Source organism: Toxotes jaculatrix, chromosome 19 (genome assembly GCF_017976425.1).
Source record: "Toxotes jaculatrix isolate fToxJac2 chromosome 19, fToxJac2.pri, whole genome shotgun sequence".
In the NCBI taxonomy this organism is placed as follows: domain Eukaryota; kingdom Metazoa; phylum Chordata; class Actinopteri; family Toxotidae; genus Toxotes; species Toxotes jaculatrix.
Window position 1 is genome coordinate 2,195,557 of NC_054412.1, and position 23,168 is coordinate 2,218,724.

Genomic DNA, 23,168 nt, shown 5'->3' on the forward strand with positions numbered 1-23,168 from the left:
AACAAAAACAGCTCATCTCCTCAGCAGCAGCAGGGAAAAGTGACTGTATTATTTAATGTACAGCTACGCCATCGTACCAGGCACGGTGAATTTCTCTCTGTTCAATTAATGCCTGATGAGTTTGATTGATTTTGTCTCCTGTCGATAGCTAAGACTGGCGGCCTGTCCAGCACGTATCCCACTTCCTGCCAAGTGCATGCTGGGACAGGATCCAGGCCCAAACAGCCCTGAACGGGATAAGTAGTTTAGAGGATGGACAGATGGATGGATAGTCAATTAGCTCGCTAACTATGGTAACAGGCTTGCTAAATGTGAAACAGGTGTGGACTGGACTCAAGTAGCAGATTTTATCATTTGTAGACGCGCAGGTCGGTGCTGTAGGCCTCACCTTGCTCATCAAGGTCGGATGAAGCAGTTTTCATGGGATTCTGAATGAACAACTGAAACTTTATAGCTTCAGTTATCACTATTAGTCTGTGTTTTCTGTGTCAACAGCTAATTTACTGAATATTAAAGTTGTTGGACATATATTCTGCTCGGTTATTTACAGTAAAAACTCACTGCAGCTCCCTCCTTGTTTTACTCTTGTTGTAAATCAGATGCAGGATTGCTTTTCACTAACTCTATTCCCCACAGGTGAGAAGTCATATTCATTTCTACTGTTCGTGCCGTGTTAGACTTTGCTCAGGGCACAGTTTTGTTCTTTTCTATCCTCTCTAAAGCCTCCACCTTCTTCTGTTCATACCTCAGCTGGCTTCCCTCCCTCTCTCTGCCTGATTGGTTCGCTGACAGCCAGTTCTTCCGTCCTCGACCATACTGGAGTAATTCATTACTCCTCTCTCTCCACCTCTGCATCCACTGCTTTTTCCATTAATCCATAACCCCGCATCTTTCACCAGCCTATTTCTCCATCAAGACCACTGAAAACACCTCAGCGCAAAGATGAGATGAACATTATTTGAAAAGATAAAAAATCAAATAAAACTCTACGAAAGAGTTTAATATAAATAATTTTATTCTAAATGACCGTTAGGATGAGATTATTTTAAAAACATGTAGCAGTGAAACATTATCCCTCAAAAAACACAGATTAAGCTTTTTTAAATTTTACGCTGCACCTTTTTCATTGCATCTTAAATCCTGCTCTGACAGAAAGCCTTTCCCAGCAGATCCACACAAACTGTTATGGGAAAGAAATCCTGATTCAGCCACTCGATACGTTCTGTTCTCTCTAACCACCAGTGATGCATCGTGCTGTATATCTGCTCCCAGTGAATACTGTCTCATCACGGCTGATCTACAGTACTGTACATCTACATTTATCAGTCTGTCTGGGATCAAAAATCTATTTTCTCCATATTAAATACAGTCTCATCACTACTAATCTACAATAATCTATATCAATGTTCACTAATTACAGTCTGATGACTGATTATTTAGTAGACGCTGTATGTATAAGCTCATCAGTGATAATCTCATGCCTCAAACAAGCGCTGCACGGTATCTGGGTGATGATCTGTCTTGCTACATATCAGCATCCTGTAAACACCGTCTACTCTTGACAAATATAGTGTAATCACAGCTGAAGCTGGATGGTAAACGCATGTACCCGGTGAATGCTGTTTAATCAGGACTGTTAATGCTGATGACAGATAAATCTGGACGGATTTCTGGAGGACTACACATGTTTTTGGGACTTGAGCCCCATTGGCCAAAATCTGTACAGTTGCACAATATGTTTGCTTCAGTGGTGAGCAAGAAGAGGATAAATGTAAAGATAGAGATAGAAACAGAAGAAGAGAAGACAACTACACAATAGTGTCTAAGGCCTTTATGCATCAGTGAAAGTGCAGTAGAAAGTAAAGACTATAAATCTGCCTGATGACCTCTTCCTAATGAATCCTGAGTGATCAGTTGTAGAGGAAGTGATCCGGACACTTTACTGAGCGTTTCAGAACCAGAATCATTGAATCAGAAAGTGCTGAGCTGGTGCTGATCTAGAAGTGGCATTTCTACACTCCCAGTGACTGCTGGCTGCTGAGCAGAGCAGGATGGCTGCTTGGCTGGATTACAGACTGATTAGACTTAATTAGATGGCTAACTGAGAAGAATCCAGTCTTTCCACAGACGTAGCTCTGGACCGATTTCATTACCTTCCAAAGAAATGAGGAAAATGAAAACTGTTGAGAACGAGGTCTGTGCAACAAATAATTAGGATATTGTTTTCAGAGAGATATTTTTCTGTTGTGTTCCCCGTGTGTTTGTGTTTTTATGTGTTTTTATGACTGTGATCATGGGAAGCTACAGGGTAAACTGCACTTTGGTGACTCCACTGCAACTCTAACTACATTTAAAAGGAACTTGGCTATACACACATTATTTGTGCTGTAGGTGTAAGACCACTGGAACTCAGCATCAATGAAAAGAATAATGTCTGAACACAGTCTACAAATGTATTGAAATGGGCAACATTTTAATCCCAGTCAGATCTTGGTCAGGTCAAAGTACAGAGACAATAATACTCCAAATATATCCAATCAAAAATGAACAAAAATCTCTTAAATATATAAACATTTTGAAAATAGTTGCTCTACATCATCCAGGACTAATATCATCAAAAAGATTGTACTAGTCATGGTTGTTAAAAATAACCATCAATCATCAATCTCTAAGAGGAAGAGCTGGCTCCTTGCTTTCAGCTTTGTCTACAATGTTTTTATAATAAAAAGTAATTAGTAAAAAAAAAAAAAAGGAAGTAAAGGAAATAAAGGAAATAAAAAAAATGGCCAGTCTACAAAACAGCTAAGGTGACAGTATGATGTGTCCTGGATCGAAAATATATTTTCACTCAAAGGTTTTTGCTGGATAATTGGAAATGGAAAATGAATGTGTCCCTGTGGTGCAGGAATGTGGATGTCGTTTGGCCTCGTCCTTTCTCCACCGACCGTTTACCGCTTGTTTTTTACTTACACTGCAAAACCCGGCACAACAGAAGCTTCAAACACACTGACAAAAATCTGAAAAATGTGAATTCTGCTAAAAAAAAAAAATGTAGTTTTACCAAACTCTACATAAATCTTTCTTTGTGCATATTTTTTGTAATAATTTTAATGTACGTGGTAAAAACTCATATGTATGAAGGTTGTTGGTCACTGTATAACAGTGTTTATGTGTGAATGCACTCACAGTGCCCTAACATGGAGAGAAAAATTAATCAGCTGGTTAATGAATGCATGTAAACAAAAACAAATGGTAAATGGTAAGTGCAGGCTGGATATCAAAGCAAACATCATACCCAGACATTTAATTAACCATTTTCTACAGTCAATTAACATTCAACATGTTTTCATTGGTTTGACTGCAGATGATACTGAAGTAAAATGAGGTTAAAAGAAGATAATGAACAGGGAAACGCATTAGACTTTTTTAATATTTCTCCACTTGTATCATCCTGTGCTGCCACTGTATTTGCGCTGGAAATCCTTCTTGTTTGATGATTTGTTTTATCTGTCGTCCATTTTGGCTCTAATGAGCTAAAATTCTTAACAGAGCAGCTTTGATCTCACAATATTTGTCACATTGGAGGAGATTTCTCTCTCCCCATCCCTTTTCCCATGATGCTCCTGTGGCTCCTCTATAATAATGGAGCCTTTGCAGCTCAGGCAGCTGTTTTACATGAACACACACACACACACACAGAGCCAAAACATACTCAACTCACAAAAAACCAAACATGTCCCAAAAAGCTCCACATCTCTTTTCTCTCTTGTTCTCTTTCTTTCTCTCTCTCTCTCTGCCTGCTTATCGCTCGCCCAGTGGAGACAGAGAAGATGAGATCAATTTTCGAATCAGAGCTTGATTAAATATCGACAAGGCTGGGCTCTCCCTCAGAAAGCAACTCTTTGATCACGAGATGAAAAGCTTTCAAAGTGCCCGTCATTGTCTCAGAGATCAAACTTATTAAAGTTCGGCCTGCGTAACGTCGAGCCCCAAAGCTCGCAAAGCTCCAAAATTATACCCTTTTATAATGTAATTTTCTGCATTCAATACGCTTTCAGTGTTTTCAGAGTCTCTGGAGCAAAGCATGATTGCAGATCGTAAAAAGAAAACTTATCTAGGTATTATCTGGCTATTCAAGTTCTTTTTTTTTCCTACTTGAAAACTGGCGCTTGAAATTAGATTGCAATTTTTTGCTGTCTTCGACTGAATATCTTTCAAAGCCTCTGAGAGAAAGTTTCATAACACTGAATATCTTGTGTAAACTTTTCGGCTCCGATCCAGTGAAGACAGGAGAATAAGCACTTTGACATTTTTCAGAAGTACTCACCCAGAAAGAGTGATGATGGAGGCTTTTCCTCCGATTATCACAGTCTCACGCATTCACATTTAGCCGCCACTAACACCCTCTGCTGTTAAACTATGCCGCAGGTTAAATGCCTTGCTCAAGGGCAAGCAGCTTTCCTTGCTTGGGACAGTTTTAAAAGCTTGTTTTGTGATGCACAGAAGCGATACTGACACATTCAGGCCAAGTTTGGGGACATTTTTGACTGTACGCTGCAGATTCAGCCCTGAAATATAAATATTAATATTTATCATTAAATCTCACAACAGTTTTACTACAGTCTTACTGTCAGTAAAACAGTTTGACACAAACGTGGACTCAACTGTCAGAGTGTCTATTTTCACACTGTGATGAATTACATATTGCAGATCATTTCAAAGTTTCTACCAGTTTTCTTTTATAGCAGATTGAAATCAGCTGAAACCAGAGGCTGGATTTAAGGTGGAAAATCAATTCTAAAATTGATGGTTTGCTTTGCGTCAGCAGTGTAAATTACACACAATCTGTAGCTAATGGGCCAAAACATGCAAAAGCACCGGATGGTCCATTAAATATCCTTAAACAAGGCACCAACACTTCCAGATCAACCTCTGACCTCTGACCTCTCTGCGAAATCATCAAGCAAAAAGAAAATTTTAGACCAGTTTACCTGTTTCACACCAAAGATGAAACACTGTGTGAAATACACACACAGGGTGGAAGCAGCTTGACTGAAAACTTTGTTTCCACAACCATCCACCGCCCTGGAAAAACAGTTGCATGTGCATCTTTTGAAAATTTAAGAAGAAGTTGCTCTACAAAAGAAGTTGTAGTTGTAGTACTTATTAAGTCACCATTTTCTCTCTTTGGGCTCCTTTTTTTTTGTCAGCTGCCTCCTGTGGGATTCAGTGATTAAAACAAAACCTGTAAATGTCAAGTGATCTCTCACAGCACAATCAACTTTTCTCAACTTTAGCGAAGTGCTTCACTCTGCCTGTAGAGACTCTGTGAAGCACTGTGAACCTGCTGTGAAACAGGAAATAGCAGCATGGTAAAATTAAATATTAAGATAAAATGGGAAATGTCAAGCAGCTGAAAGCTGTTACAATCAGTTCCACACGTTTTTTTTTTTCTTCATCTTTGGAGCTTCTTTTGCTGATGAGAGCAACTGTCAATCAAATAGTACATATTCTTGAATGTGTTGATTAATTTTTCTGTAGGTGGAGCTAATGGATGTGTTAAGCTGAATACAGTGCAGTGAGTCAGCCCCGAAAAGTCTTTTCCTTAATGGATCATTATCATAAAACACATATATGTAAAACTGCTGACAGGTCACCTCCAATGGCAAACAAGATCAATTATTAATCTTTGTGTTAAATGATTTTTAATCCATGAAGATTTATATCTGGACAGCTTTCTCAGAGCCTGGGAAAGATCCCTTTACGTGGCAGAGTCTGTGGTCCAAAGCACAGGGTCATGGACTGCACAGCAAAAAGAAAAAAGCAAAAGCAACAAACCTTTGCAGGCGAATGAACTGCATAAGCAACTTTGAGAAAATATGAGGCTGATCCAGTATTCGGTTAGTTGATCTTAGCGCAAAAGCCTGGAAACGAGGGGGAACAGCCAGCCTGTTTCTGTCCAAAGGAAACAGAATCCACCCACCTGCACCTGCAGAGCCAGAGTTTGTGCTAAGCTAGGCTAGCCAACTGCTGGCTAGGTTCGTATTTACTATACAGACATGAGATTGGTATCGACCTTCTAACTCAGCAAGAGAGTGAAGCGGAATTAACTGTCAAACTATTCCTTTACTCCATCTGGGAAGTTCAGCTCCCTTTGTTGGCAGAAAAGTTTTCTTTCTCTGATCATCATGGTGACTGTCGCTGCTTATGCTAATGAGTATGTGCTGTTTGCTATGAACAAACTGTGAATAGAAAGATAATGCATGTGTGACAGAGCATCTAACACTTAGAGCAGCTGTCACACAGTCAAAGCTCAGAACTGCAAATGGAAAATCTTGGTTTGGTTTACTTTGGGTAATAAAACACAGACATTAATGTTTAAATTAAAATGTTATGAATCATTATTACCATAAAACCTTTTAAGTGGAAAATATATTCACCGTAAAATGTTTTCATGTCAAATAAAAATATTTGGAGCAGCAAACAAACTTTAGAGGATCCTGGTGAGAGCCACTGTTCCAAATTCACAAACTAAAAATAAAAGGCAGCTAAACTACTTCCAGCTCCAAGTCACCACAGGCAAGCGCACACAGACACAGACACAGACACAGACACAGACACAGACACAGACACAGACACAGACACAGACACACACATACACACACACACACACACGCACACACACACACACACACACACACACACACACACACACACACACACACACACACACACACACACACACACACACACATACACACACATATATATACAGAGAAAGCCAGAGCCAAAGGGAGCAGAGGGGCCCAGGGAGACAGATTGTCTTTTAATTGGTTGAAAACTGCAGAGCTTTGAGAAGGGCTGAAGGGGAGGACACACACACACACACACACATGCACATACACACACACACAGACACACAGAAAGAAAACACACATTCACACACGCACACAAAACACACAATGTCCTCTGTGATAGTCAGAAGACGTAGCGGTCCCTGCTGACTGACTGGTATAATGAGCTGAACTCAGGCCAAAACCTGGAGGTGTCTGTGTGTGTGTGTCTGTTTTTATTGTATGTGTGTGCAGCAACCTGCTGATATCATCAAACTGAAAGACAGAGCGATGGTTCAGAGATGGAGGGTCAGGGGAGTTTAAGTGTGTGTGTGTGTGTGTGTGTGTGTGTGTGTGTGTGTGTGTGTGTGTGTGTGTGTGAGAAGTTTTTGTTCTGCTGTAAATTTTGGCAGCTGAATGTTTCTTTGCTCTCCAGCCAGCGTCTACACAAAAGTCTGACCAGCACAGGTTTATGAAGGCTGATACTCAGACCGTTAATTAAGATTAAAGCTCTCGATAACAAATATTCTGTCAGAGTTCACCGGTTTCTTTCAGGCACATGTCAGACCTACCTGGCTGTACATCAGTTCGTTTTGGCACAAAATGGCACCTTCAGTTGTTATAAAATGATCTGATGAACCTCAATAAACCACAGTAACACCAGTTTTACCAATGAACTACACTGTCTAAAAAAGTCTCAGGTTGTGTGAGGTGCGCTTACAAATGATGGGCAGAGCAAAATGATTACTGTGTGTGTGTGTGTGTTACCTCCTGATGGTGCGCAGCAGGGTGGATCTGGCCTCGTTGTGGAAGGTGATGATGATGGAGGTTGGAGAAAGATCAGAGTCGTAGTGAAGAGTGGTGCACCTGGGCAGAGAGGAGAGACCGTGACGTGAGTATAAATATTCACAACAAAAAATGCTTTTCGTCCTTTTTCTCCACAGACTGTGGGATGTCATTTCAGTCAATGAGCAGATTTTTCAGACATAAATAACAAAAGTTCATTCGAAGATAAATCATCCAAAAATAAAAAGGCCTGAAGAATCTGCCGGATTCACCACGAAGAACGATTTCACACATTTCATCATCTGGTTTAACGACAGCTTTCAAAACAAACTTCAAAACGAGCAGATTTCTGACAGAGCAGACAGCGGAAGATGAATTTATGAATGAGAAACAGAAGAAAAAGAACAAAAATGAACTGTGACGTGTGTGTTCAACATGTTTGGCACAGTAAATGAACCGTGGGCAAACGATACACCTGCACCATACTGTCACATTCACATCACACTATTCATAATAAGGATTTTAAAGACATTTTGACATTGTTTCACTGTTAATCACTAATCAATACTGATTGATATAAACTAATTAGAATTTGATTATTTCACAATCTTGATGTTGGAATTCAGTTATGTCTTTACACACGGTGTACACACACACACACACACACACACACACACACACACACACACACACACACACACACACACACACAGTGACCAGGTGATCAGACCAGACCTATAGCAGATGAATTATAAATGACCAGCCAGAGGCTCATTAAAATACACCACATAATAGTGTGTTTCAGTGGGTGTGTGTGTGTGTGTGTGTGCTGCCTTTCCTCCTAAAAGAGCAGACACACACACACAGTATAATGAGAAGACTGGCCTTTACCTATCAGATTGATGGATTGGTGACATTTTCAAACAGAAACAATCTGCTTCCTCTGTTCTGGCCTTCATTTTTAAAAACCTCACCTTTCTGTGTGTGTGTGCGTGTGTGTGTGTGCGTGCGTGTGTGTGTGTGTGCGCCTGTATAAAACTTCACCATCAGTCTGCTTAAGGTGTGGTTCTCTGTTTATCGTACCTGCCTCCATAATGTGTTTATTTGTTTATTGAGGGAAGACTTCATTGATTTTCTCACACTTAGTCACTTGTTATACTGTAAAAAAGCAAAAGTAAAAATACTAAATGTCAAATATAGAAGCTATTTACACTACATGAGCAAATATGAAATACAAGGCATCGTTCATGAGACGAGGGATCAAACACTATGGTAACAAATTACAGCTTACTATATAACAGCGTTTGGATGTAATGTTCTAATTTCGGCAACTTAAAGCTGAATTTCAGTTCATATTTTTGTATCGTAACAACTGAAGTTCACAAAAACTAAAATTATAGCTGTTTTGTTATATTTCACACGTGTAATCTGAAGCAGGGTTTTCTTTGTCTGTGATTCCTATCATTCCCTAAAAAAAAATATTTTTTTTTACAACATCACTGACAAAACCTATCAATCCTAACCCCAGCACGTTTCCCGGCTTGCCACCAAGGAAGGTTGGGAAGCGCCTCTCTGATGCTGTCCCACTTTGTAGTTTAGAAAGATAAGATATATATATATTTTCACAGAGAAATCTTGGCTTGTGTAGGTCAGAGGCAAGAAAGCATATCTACTTTGCAAGCATGTGAAATAAGACGGCACCAAAACCGTGTCGACTGGCTGTGATCTGGGAGGGAATTCGGTATCAGAGGACATCAACAGAATCTCTGTGAAGTTCGGTCCCTTCACTTTATCTGCGTAACCCAAACTCATCACTCATAAAACACGACTTCCTTCACCTTTTCATATATTTTCTTGTTCCCCAACATCAGTTAAATTGGAGTATGTGTAATAATTATAAACAAAATAGGAGCTTCATGGCGCCATATATCCCATATTTTGTGGTTTAAGCTCTGGTTGCCCCGTCAAAGTGTCCTTGAGCCAAACATTGAACTTGCTCCTGTTATTTGCTGTGGGGTTAGAACACAAGCTCAGCTCCTAATTTATTGTATTAACAGGTCGGCACGCAGCATCAGTCAGCGCACACGAGCACCCGGCTGTGAAATAATACTATCAGCACCTCATTAACTCGCAATTTGATTTTTTTAGTTTAGAGGCACGATGATTAAGTGGGGAAACAATATCAGTAAAGCAGATTACAGAACGTAAGAATTTAGAAACAAGTGTATGATTCCGACTTTCATTGTTTCTAACTTGAAGGCCAGAGCAGACAGCGAGCAGACCGTCGTCACTTTGCATTCGGTGTTTCTTCTCCCCTTCCACTGTCTCCACCTCTCTTATAGTGAAAATAGGAATATGCACTGTATATATTTGTCATATCATATCCCATCATGCCCCTCTCTGCTTCCTCCATCCCTCTATCTCCCTGTCTCCATCTCTGGTTTTCCTGCAGTTAATTTATTCAGCAGCTCTACCAGAGAGGAACGATAAGAAGATAAAGACGAGCCGCTACTGTGAGAGAGTGTGTGTGTGTGTGTGTGTCAGAAAGAGAGAGAGAGAGAGAGAGAGAGAGAGAGAGAGAGAGAGAGAGAGAAGGACGAACAAGGCTGAGAGACACAGTGACAGACAGGCAGAGAGAGAGAGCACAGAAAGAGATGTACAGATAAAAGTTGTGCTGACAGATGACTGATGTTGAAGCTGATATGAACAAGCTTCCACACTCCCCAAGAGAGAGTGTGTGTGTCTGCCTGTGTGTGTGCGTGCGTGTGTATGTGTGTTAACTTCCTGATGCGACAAAGCTCAAGAGAAAACACACACGGTGAAGGAAACATGAGGAAATGGAGGGAGGAGAAACAGATGAAGAAGAGGAGAGAGCGAGAAGAGACATTAATGATCAGCAAGGAAAGAAGAAGAGGAGGCAAATAAAGTTACAGAAGAGAAAAAAGGAAATGAAAAACGAAAAGAGAAGGAGGAGGGTTAAAGAAAGCAAAAAGGTTAGAGGTGAGATATGAAGGGAATAGGAGGAAAGAGGAAGGAAAGCAGGAGAATAAAAGGAGGTGAGTCGGGAAAGAAGGAGAGATTAGGAAAGGAGATATGGAGGGAAAAGAAAAGAAACAGAGAACGATGAAAGGATATGGAGCTAAAAGAAACAAGAAGCCAGGATGAGAAAGCAGAAGAAAAGAGGAAGCGATGTGAGATGAAAAGCAAACCAGGCAAAATAAAGGGAAGGAGGAAGAAGAAAGATAAGAGAACTGTGAAGAAACTAATTCAGATTTCGTAACTCAAAGGTACAACTGCTAAACACAGACACATTTATTTCATTCACTGAAAATAAAAACGAAAACAGAAACAGTTAAGCACAAAACCAGACCTTCATCATCCGAAGAGCAAACAAGAAGGGAGGAGAGAAAACAAGCAGAGGAGGAGGAGGACAGAAAAACTGAGGTTAAAAAGAGTGCAGAGGGTAAAGAGGGGGTGGAAAGACAGGATCCTATAGGAGACAAGAAAGAGAAAAAGCAGGAGACGAGCTGAGTGAGTTCTGTAGATTTCTGTCCAGATGGTGCAAAAATCATTCATATTTGATGAGCCATCGGATGCTGTTTGTGAGAGTGTGTGTGTGTGTGTGTGTGAGTGTGTGTGTGTGTGTGTGTGTGTGTGTGTGTGTGTGTGAGAGAGATTGTATATATGTGTTGAGTTGACTCATCAAAGTTCATCTGGAGGTGAGATAAACACATGAAAGGAGAGGTCAAAACCAGCAGTGCCCACGTTTACACACACACACACACACACACACACACACACACACACACACACACACACACACACACACACTCTGCGGGCGGTTACAGCCGACCTGTCAAAGTGTGTGTTCGTGCTGCAAAAAACTAATGGCCACTGATGTAGCCCTGAGATACTGTCAGACCTGTTCACACACACACACAAACACACACACATACACATGCACACGCACACACAAACACACACAATACCTACCTACAGCCTCTGATTAACACCTCTAACACTCTCCTCTCTCTCTGTCCTTTACTTGTTCTGCCTCTCGGCTTTTTTCTGTTCTCTTTTCCCTCCATTTCTCTCTCTCCTCTCAGCGCCCTGCCTCGCCCTCTCTGTCTCTCTGTCTCTCTGTCCCTCCGTCTTCTCTTGTTCTCTCTGTCCAGGTCTGTCTCACTCTTGGCTGAAAAGTCACCACCATGCAGACCTAAAGACTCACACTTACTGTGATTCAGTGGTGACTTAAAGCTCAGGTCCAAATTTAGAACTAAATGCTTCACCTCTGCAACGTCGACAAAATTTACTTGAGATTTGACGAACGAACGGAAACTTGACTTGTGGCATGAAAACATTTTCAACTCTCTTTATACACGTCTTAAAAACACCTGTGCCCTTTACACCTGTGGCTAACAGGACACCGGTTACTCTCCTTGTATTCAGGATCCATAAATACCTGCGTTATTCTACAGTATGTGCATTTGTTCGCAGGAATGATGAACTTCACATGCAAAAGAAGAAAACTGAGAAGAGCTTATGCTCTTAGCTCTTTTCATTAAAACTCAGAAAAGTATCAAATGTACTTTTTTCAGTGAGATATTATTCAGAATACACATGTGCAACGGGAAGTATAATATCACTTTGTTTTTACTCAGGGGGCATGATATGGAACAATGTCAGCTTCATCTGAGCAAAGTAGCAGCACGCCTGTTGAAGCAAGATATTTTGGGAAGCTTTTCACCTCTGGCCTGTCTTTCTCTTCCCATTATCTCTGTCTCGCTTCTATTCAGGTGTTCACAGAGGAGACGATGGCCTAGTTTTGGCTGGTTGGGCAACATCCATTTACATATTTATACACACACACACACACACACACACACACAGCACTGGTGAATGAGGGGGCAAGGGATTTCTCTTCTCCTGATCGCAAGAAAGAAAAGAAAAGAAAAAAGAAGCAGCCAGGGACAGTCGATAATGCCTCATTTCTTCTGTTACTGAAAAATTCCATTAGGAAAATTTCCAAGTCAATGACTCCTATGAATGAATAGTTCAAATGAATAGTTTCAGTAGATTCAACTGTTTTAATTGAAGCAGGTTTAATCCCCAGAAGGAGTGAAGGAGTGTACATACTGTACTTTGAAAAAGAAAAACTGACCGTGTTGTGGCCTGATACTGTGAGTACACCACGTAACCATGTGAGATAAAATAACACAATCGTCCTCTTACAAATGAAAAGCTGAATTCAAGCAAGACAATGCATCATCAATCAATTCAGTGCTTTTACAACTGCAGCCTGACACTGATTTCTGAGGGCTAATTTTAGCAGACTTCATAGATACGTTACTGAGTCGTTCTGGTGTCTTTATGTCTCCTCTCTACATGTGCTACTGTCAAACTACACTACGACTGTCTGTCATTGTTGTCTCTCGACAGCAAAAGCAAAAGCAGCATAACCTTTCCCTAACTTTAACAAAGTAAACTACCAACCTAAACATAATCACACCAACCATACAAGTGGTTTACTGTTTGAAAAGCACTTAGAAATGAAACTTAGGTTTGAAGACTGGTTTATTCACAGGTTCCTAAAATATACTAACAAACCAGCAGGATTCAAACTTGAACCTCTTCACGGAGATAATAATGCGATATGGAAATACTCAGCGAATATGTAATTATATGCAGAGTGAAATAACTGGTATAAATGTCAAAATGTCTGCGTGCAGTATACGCAGTCCATAAATAAGAAATGAGATGTGTGGAAAAATGAGTACAGGAAGAAAAATATACACATTACGGCATATTCGAGGGAGGAGTGGAGAAAACCCTTTGTAGGTTGTGTATCATTACTCTTATTACTCTGTGTGAATGCGCTGCACATCATTTGAGGCTGCAGCAACGTTCTTGAGTATTATACATCGTTTATACCAAACAATTTCACTTCCTGACATCTACATTCAAACATGCAGACTTTTACTTTAAGTCAAAATATCTGTATAGAAGCAAACAAACCCGGCACAGATACTCCAGAGGTATGTGATGGAATACCCAGCAGAAACGTTGCTTATCAGGAAACTGCGGACAGAGGTCACGTGACATATTTGAACATACGACTGATGCTGGTTTTCCTGGTCGGACAGTCTCAGTGTTAAACCTGACTTCCTTTGAATTCCTGCACTTCATGCAGCTGTTAGACCAGTGTATTATCCACTGCTGTATTGACCTGTGTGTTATTACCTTTTTTCATTGCTGTGTTGTCATATATGGGCCCAGTCATGATGTGGTGGCTCGGACAATGTAGCTACTACAATAAGAAGTGAATCTAAAATCAATCAATCACAATCAAAACCAATATACAGCATAATCTTTATATATATATATATATATATATATATATATATATATATATATATATATATATATATATATATATATTTAGATATAATTTAGCATCACAGCTTTAAAGGAGAGTAGTACGCTTCATAACCAGCTCTCTGCAACTGTCCTGCTGTGTTATCAGAGCAGTAAAATATTCCCTCTCATCTGAGCTAATTTGGACACATTAACAGATTTAACTGATCTGATCCATTTAAAGGGATTTCAGCAGCAGACACCACCCTCTGGTCCCGTTTCTCCAAAAGTGTCACCATTTTTAATGTCTTAATGTTATTTAAATAATGATGAACAAATACAAGTAAAGGTGAGAATTTAAATGTTAAGAGGACATCGTACAGTCACTCATCACACATGAAATAAAACCCTCCAAATCTTGTCTTTGTGTTTAAAAGTACGACTTCCATCATGGTCTTTTTTTAACTTTGCGTTTTGTTTTGAAAGCACGCCACAGAACAACTAAATTTAGGGGAGGAGGGGGCGAGGTTGTCACACATTCTGCAAATCCTGGCAAGGGAGAGCATCTTCCAAAGTAACTCCAACACCCACCATCAGATTATAAGGAGCACTGTCACCCAGGAGAGCTGGTTTTGGCCTCTCTGACAGGCTAACCTGAGAAACACGAAGATCCCTGGAGCAACAAAGCTAAAGATGGAAATTAAACAGAAGACACGTGACGGCTTCAGAGCCGAGCAACAGTTAAAGGCTAGTTGTTATTGCTGGAGTTGGGAAAGGGGAAGGGGGTGTCAGAGATGAACAAAGGCAGAGATTTTTTAATACGACAGAACAAGAGGATGCTTTTTTTTTTTTTTTTTAAAGAAAAAAATGATTATTTTAACAACTGCCGGGGCTCCTCTGGTTCCTTGTTAGTGCTGCTGCGATCCCCCAGCGGAGCGGAGAGACTCGTGTTTTCCAGAGTTTTCTGACTGTTTGAAAAACATGAGGCTGGAACTGCTGGGAGAGACGCTTCACCCCCGTGCTGCTTATTAGTGGTGCATTGCTTTGCATGCACACTAGGCACCTCTATAGCAAAGCTATAGAGGTACCTAGTGTGCAATGCAAAGCATGCACACTATTGTTCTCCCGGTTCTTCTTTTTAGTGGTGCATTGCTATGCATGCACACTAGGCACCTCTATAGCAAAGCTATAGAGGTACCTAGTGTGCAATGCAAAGCATGCACACTCTTGTTCTTCCCGTTCATCTTCTTCTTACTTCTTCTTCCTTCCCGATTTTCGGTTCGTAACTCGTCCCACACCGTTGAGCGCACATCAACAAATGATACATCAAAACGTGCGGCTCGATCGGACTCGGTGTGCTTGTATTTTGTTCTCCAGAATATTCACGTTTCGCGAAGAAATTCGCAAAAAACTGCGAAAAATTTCCCATAGAGAATGAATGGGAAATTTTCAAAAAAGTCGCAAATTCTCCCCCTTTTTCAAATATCAACTGCTCTGGCATACTTTCACCTAGAAACACCATTCAAACTGTAAAATGTAGACACAAGTCTCGTGTATTCGGGGTGTATTCAACTTTTTCATAAGTTGTGTAGTTTTTGAACTGTGAGCCCCAACTGGTCAGCAGTGAATTTGGAAAAAATCAGGGTTTACAATGAGTGTGTATTGCGGAATGTTCCAGGCTAGAGTGGGAGGTTAGAGTGGAGAGGCTTTAAAAAAACTCTCTGAAATTTTTTCTTTACACGACGACTACGGCCACAAATTTTACTCTAGAGCAGTGAAATTCTCCACACTTGTAGCCACACTTGTCCTCTCTCTCACAATGTGTTTACTTTTTCTGTAGGATTTACAGTTTTTCTTTGGCGTGCCTTTTAGCGACAAAAGGAGCTCTCAACTGCTCCATTGACTCCAATGTTAATCGAGCAGAGGATTTTTGGAGAAAAGCAGAAAATCCCCTTTTTTGAAACTTGCTGTAAAATCCACATTTTAGACAGTAGGACCATAAAAAATAGATTCAGGTCTTCCTTAAAGTCTTGTCTCTTTGACGGTGCCGTTTGTTTAGCGATACCATGTTTTGTTTTTCCATGGATAGCAGTTGTTCGGCAGGCCCGATTCGGCCGAAAATGAGCTCGTCAGAGCACCTGTGAGCTGCCTCAGCGGCGGGAAAGCTCATCCCCATGGCAACCGTGACTGCAAGAGCTGTGGCTCTCTCTCTCCCTGTAACAACTCTATGTCTCTCTGTCTTTGTAATTAAAACTATAGCAGAACTATAGGGGTCAAAAGGGGGCTGTGCGTAGCACACACACAAACACACAGTCAATATTGTGCGGTGCGGTAGCACCGCACAATATTTACAGAGGCACACAGACACACACACACAATAGTCAATACTGGGTTGTGCAAAGCACAACCCAGTATTGACTCAGACCCACTCAGGCACACACAGACAAACACACACACCCACAGTCAATATTGACAGAGGCACACAGACACACACACACAAACACAATATTTACAGAGGCACATAGACCCACACACACAATAGTCAATACTGGGTTGTGCGAAGCACAACCCAGTATTGACTCAGACCCACTCAGGCACACACAGACAAACACACACACACACACCCACAGTCAATATTGTGCGGTGCGGGAGCACCGCACAATATTGACAGAGGCACACAAACACAAACACACACACACACACACAGACTCATACACACACACAGACTCATACACACACACACACATGCGAAGCACAACCCAGTATTGACACAGACCCACTCAGGCACACATAGACAGACTGACACACACAAAGTCAATATTGTGCGGTGCGCCAGCACCGCACAATATTGACAGAGGCACACAAACACAAACACAAACACACACACACACACACAGACTCATACACACACACACACACACACGATAGTCAATACTGGGTTGTGCTTCGCACAACCCAGTATTGACACAGACCCTCTCAGGCACACACAGACACTGACACACAAACACACACACACACACACACACACACAGACACACAGAGGACAGAGGCACACAAACACAGACACGCACAAACACACAATAGTCAATACTGGGTTGTGCGAAGCACAACCCAGTATTGACACAGACCCACTCAGGCACACACAGACAAACACACACACACACACACCCACAGTCAATATTGTGCGGTGCGGCAGCACCGCACAATATTGACAGAGGCACTCAAACACAGACACACGCACAGACTCATACACACACACACACACACACAATAGTCAATACTGGGTTGTGCGAAGCACAACCCAGTATTGACACAGACCCACTCAGGCACACACAGACACAAACAAACACAGACACACACATAGACAGACTGACACACACAAAGTCAATATTGTGCGGTGCGCCAGCACCGCACAATATTGACAGAGGCACACAGGACAGAGGCACTCAAACACAGACACACGCACAGACTCATACACACACACACACACACAATAGTCAATACTGGGTTGTGCGAAGCACAACCCAGTATTGACACAGACCCACTCAGGCACACACAGACAAACACAAACACAGACACACACACACACACACACACAGAGGCACACAGACACACACACACAATAGTCAATACTGGGTTTTGCGAAGCACACAACATTACTAGCAGTGCAATGCACCACTCTCGCGATTTCCCAAAGGGAAATTGTCTAGTTAGTGGTGCATTGCTATGCATGCACACTAGGCACCTCTATAGCAAAGCTATAGAGGTACCTAGTGTGCAATGCAAAGCATGCACACTCTTGTTCTTGCGAATCATCTTCTTTTTAGTGGTGCATTGCTATGCATGCACACTAGGCACCTCTATAGCAAAGCTATAGAGGTACCTAGTGTGCAATGCAAAGCAATGCACACTACTGTTCTCCCCGTTCATCTTTTTCTTCTTCTACTTCCTTCCCGATTTTCGGTTCGTAACTCGTCCCACACCGTTGAGCGCATACTAACAAATGATACATCAAAACGTGCGGCTCGATCTAACTCGCTATGCTTGTATTTTGTTCTACAGAATATTCACGTTTCGCAAAGTTATTCGCAAAAAACTGCGAAAAATTTCCCATAGAGAATGAATGGGAAATTTTCAAAAAAGTCGCAAATTCTCCCCCTTTTTCAAACATCTACTGCTCTGGCATACTTTCACCTAGAAACACCATTCAAACTGTAAAATGTAGACACAAGTCTCGTGTATTCAGGGTGTATTCAACTTTTTCCTAAGTTGTGTAGTTTTTAAACTGTGAGCTCCAACTGATCATGAGTGATTTTGGAAAAATTCAGGGTTTTCAATGAGTGTGTATTGCGGAATGTTCCAGGCTAGAGTGGGAGGTTAGAGTGGAGAGGCTTTAAAAAAACTCTCAGAAATTTTTTCTTTACACGACGACTACGGCCACAAATTTTACTCTAGAGCAGTGAAATTCTCAAAAGTTGTAGCCACACTTGTCCTCTCTCTCACAATGTGTTCATTTTTTCTGTAGGATTTACGGTTTTTCTTTGGCGTGCCTTTTAGTGACAAGAGGAGCTCTCAACTGCTCCATTGACTCCAATGTTAATTGAGCAGAGGATTTTTGGAGAAAAGCAGAAAATCCCCCTTTTTGAAACTTGCTGTAAAATCCCCATTTTAGACAGTAGGACCATAAAAAATAGATTCAGGTCTTCCTTAAAGTCTTCTCTCTTTGACGGTGCCGTTTGTTTAGCCATACCATGTTTTGTTTTTCCATGGATAGCAGTTGTTCGGCAGGCCCGATTCGGCCGAAAATGAGCTCGTCAGAGCACCTGTGAGCTGCCTCAGCGGCGGGAAAGCTCATCCCCATGGCAACCGTGACTGCAAGAGCTGTGGCTCTCTCTCTCCCTGTAACAACTCTATGTCTCTCTGTCTTTGTAATTAAAACTATAGCAGAACTATAGGGGTCAAAAGGGGGCTGTGCGTAGCACAGCCCCCTTTTGACACAGACACAGATATAGACAGACTGACACACACAAAGTCAATATTGTGCGGTGCGCCAGCACCGCACAATATTGACAGAGGCACACAAACACAAACACAAACACACACACACACACACAATAGTCAATACTGGGTTGTGCGAAGCACAACCCAGTATTGACACAGACCCACTCAGGCACACACAGACACACACAAACACAGACACACACATAGACAGACTGACACATACAAAGCCAATATTGTGCGGTGCGCCAGCACCGCACAATATTGACAGAGGCACTCAAACACAGACATACGCACAGACTCATACACACACACACACACACACAATAGTCAATACTGGGTTGTGCGAAGCACAACCCAGTATTGACACAGACCCACTCAGGCACACACAGACAAACACAAACACAGACACACACAGACAGACAGACACACACACACGCACACACACATTCAGACACACACACACACACAATAGTGTCAATACTGGGTTTTGCGAAGCACACAACATTACTAGCAGTGCAATGCACCACTCTCGCGATTTCCCAAAGGGAAATTGTCTAGTTCTTCTTCTACTTCCTTCCCGATTTTCGGTTCGTAACTCGTCCCACACCGTTGAGCGCATACTAACAAATGATACATCAAAACGTGCGGCTCGATCTAACTCGCTATGCTTGTATTTTGTTCTACAGAATATTCACGTTTCGCAAAGTTATTCGCAAAAAACTGCGAAAAATTTCCCATAGAGAATGAATGGGAAATTTTCAAAAAAGTCGCAAATTCTCCCCTTTTTCAAACATCTACTGCTCTGGCATACTTTCACCTAGAAACACCATTCAAACTGTAAAATGTAGACACAAGTCTCGTGTATTCGGGGTGTATTCAACTTTTTCATAAGTTGTGTAGTTTTTAAACTGTGAGCTCCAACTGATCATGAGTGATTTTGAAAAAATTCAGGCTTTTCAATGAGTGTGTATTGCGGAATGTTCCAGGCTAGAGTGGGAGGTTAGAGTGGAGAGGCTTTAAAAAAACTCTCTGAAATTTTTTTTTTACACGACGACTACGGCCACAAATTTTACTCTAGAGCAGTGAAATTCTCCAAAGTTATAGCCACACTTGTCCTCTCTCTCAAAATGTGTTTACTTTTTCTGTAGGATTTACGGTTTTTCTTTGGCGTGCCTTTTAGCGACAAGAGGAGCTCTCAACTGCTCCATTGACTCCAATGTTAATCGAGCAGAGGATTTTTGGAGAAAAGCAGAAAATCCCCTTTTTTGAAACTTGCTGTAAAATCCACATTTTAGACAGTAGGACCATAAAAAATAGATTCAGGTCTTCCTTAAAGTCTTGTCTCTCTGACGGTGCCGTTTGTTTAGCGATACCATGTTTTGTTTTCCCATGGATAGCAGTTGTTCGGCAGGCCCGATTCGGCCGAAAATGAGCTCGTCAGAGCACCTGTGAGCTGCCTCAGCGGCGGGAAAGCTCATCCCCATGGCAACCGTGACTGCAAGAGCTGTGGCTCTCTCTCTCCCTGTAATAACTCTATGTCTCTCTGTCTTTGTAATTAGAACTATAGCAGAACTATAGGGGTCAAAAGGGGGCTGTGCGTAGCACAGGCCCCTTTTGACACAGACACAGACACAGACACAGACACAGACACAGACACAGACACACACACACACACACATACACACAGTCAATATTTACAGAGGCACACAGACACACACACAATAGTCAATACTGGGTTGTGCGAAGCACAACCCAGTATTGACACAGACCCACTCAGGCACACACAGACAAACACACACACACACACACCCACAGTCAATATTGTGCGGTGCGGCAGCACCGCACAATATTGACAGAGGCACTCAAACACAGACACACGCACAGACTCATACACACACACACACACACACAATAGTCAATACTGGGTTGTGCGAAGCACAACCCAGTATTGACACAGACCCACTCAGGCACACACAGACACAAACAAACACAGACACACACATAGACAGACTGACACACACAAAGTCAATATTGTGCGGTGTGCCAGCACCGCACAATATTGACAGAGGCACACAGGACAGAGGCACTCAAACACAGACACACGCACAGACTCATACACACACACACACACACAATAGTCAATACTGGGTTGTGCGAAGCACAACCCAGTATTGACACAGACCCACTCAGGCACACACAGACAAACACAAACACAGACACACACACACACACACACAGAGGCACACAGACACACACACACAATAGTCAATACTGGGTTTTGCGAAGCACACAACATTACTAGCAGTGCAATGCACCACTCTCGCGATTTCCCAAAGGGAAATTGTCTAGTTAGTGGTGCATTGCTTTGCATGCACACTAGGCACCTCTATAGCAAAGCTATAGAGGTACCTAGTGTGCAATGCAAAGCATGCACACTCTTGTTCTTGCGAATCATCTTCTTTTTAGTGGTGCATTGCTATGCATGCACACTAGGCACCTCTATAGCAAAGCTATAGAGGTACCTAGTGTGCAATGCAAAGCAATGCACACTACTGTTCTCCCCGTTTTTCTTCTTCTTCTTCTTCCTTCCCGATTTTCGGTTCGTAACTCGTCCCACACCGTTGAGCGCACACTAACAAATGATACATCAAAACGTGCGGCTCGATCGGACTCGGTGTGCTTGTATTTTGTTCTCCAGAATATTCACGTTTCGCAAAGTTATTCGCAAAAAACTGCGAAAAATTTCCCATAGAGAATGAATGGGAAATTTTCAAAAAAGTCGCAAATTCTCCCCCTTTTTCAAACATTAACTGCTCTGGCATACTTTCACCTAGAAACACCATTCAAACTGTAAAATGTAGACACAAGTCTTGTGTCTTCGGGGTGTATTCAACTTTTTCATAAGTTGTGTAGTTTTTAAACTGTGAGCTCCAACTGATCATGAGTGATTTTGAAAAAAATCAGGGTTTTCAATGAGTGTGTATTGCGGAATGTTCCAGGCTAGAGTGGGAGGCTAGAGTGGAGAGGCTTTAAAAAAACTCTCTGAAATTTTTTCTTTACACGACGACTACGGCCACAAATTTTACTCTAGAGCAGTAAAATTCTCCAAAGTTGTAGCCACACTTGTCCTCTCTCTCACAATGTGTTTACTTTTTCTGTAGGATTTACGGTTTTTCTTTGGTGTGCCTTTTAGCGACAAGAGGAGCTCTCAACTGCTCCATTGACTCCAATGTTAATTGAGGAGAGGATTTTTGGAGAAAAGCAGAAAATCCCCTTTTTTGAAACTTGCTGTAAAATCCACATTTTAGACAGTAGGACCATAAAAAATAGATTCAGGTCTTCCTTAAAGTCTTGTCTCTTTGACGGTGCTGTTTGTTTAGCCATACCATGTTTTGTTTTTCCATGGATAGCAGTTGTTCGGCAGGCCCGATTCGGCCGAAAATGAGCTCGTCAGAGCACCTGTGAGCTGCCTCAGCGGCGGGAAAGCTCATCCCCATGGCAACCGTGACTGCAAGAGCTGTGGCTCTCTCTCTCCCTGTAACAACTCTATGTCTCTCTGTCTTTGTACCTTTTGACACAGACACAGATATAGACAGACTGACACACACAAAGTCAATATTGTGCGGTGCGCCAGCACCGCACAATATTGACAGAGGCACACAAACACAAACACAAACACAAACACACACACACACAGACAGACTCATACACACACACACACACACACAATAGTCAATACTGGGTTGTGCGAAGCACAACCCAGTATTGACACAGGCCCACTCAGGCACACACAGACACACACAAACACAGACACACACAAACACACACATAGACAGACTGACACACACAAAGCCAATATTGTGCGGTGCGCCAGCACCGCACAATATTGACAGAGGCACTCAAACACAGACACACGCACAGACTCATACACACACACACACACACACAATAGTCAATACTGGGTTGTGCGAAGCACAACCCAGTATTGACACAGACCCACTCAGGCACACACAGACACAAACAAACACAGACACACACATAGACAGACTGACACACACAAAGTCAATATTGTGCGGTGCGCCAGCACCGCACAATATTGACAGAGGCACACAGGAAAGAGGCACTCAAACACAGACACACGCACAGACTCATACACACACACACACAATAGTCAATACTGGGTTGTGCGAAGCA

The 23,168-nt window shown here is 41.9% G+C and overlaps 1 protein-coding gene across 1 annotated transcript in view; it reads right to left on the reverse strand.

Moving 5' to 3' along the window:
* galnt14 (UDP-N-acetyl-alpha-D-galactosamine:polypeptide N-acetylgalactosaminyltransferase 14 (GalNAc-T14)) overlaps positions 1 to 23,168 on the reverse strand; it is a 140,954-nt gene that overhangs the window by 39,984 nt on the left and 77,802 nt on the right. Inside the window, exon 3 of the mRNA XM_041065086.1 lies at positions 7,602 to 7,700. Coding sequence (XP_040921020.1) covers positions 7,602 to 7,700 — 99 coding nt within the window. The remainder of the gene's footprint in view (positions 1 to 7,601; positions 7,701 to 23,168) is intronic.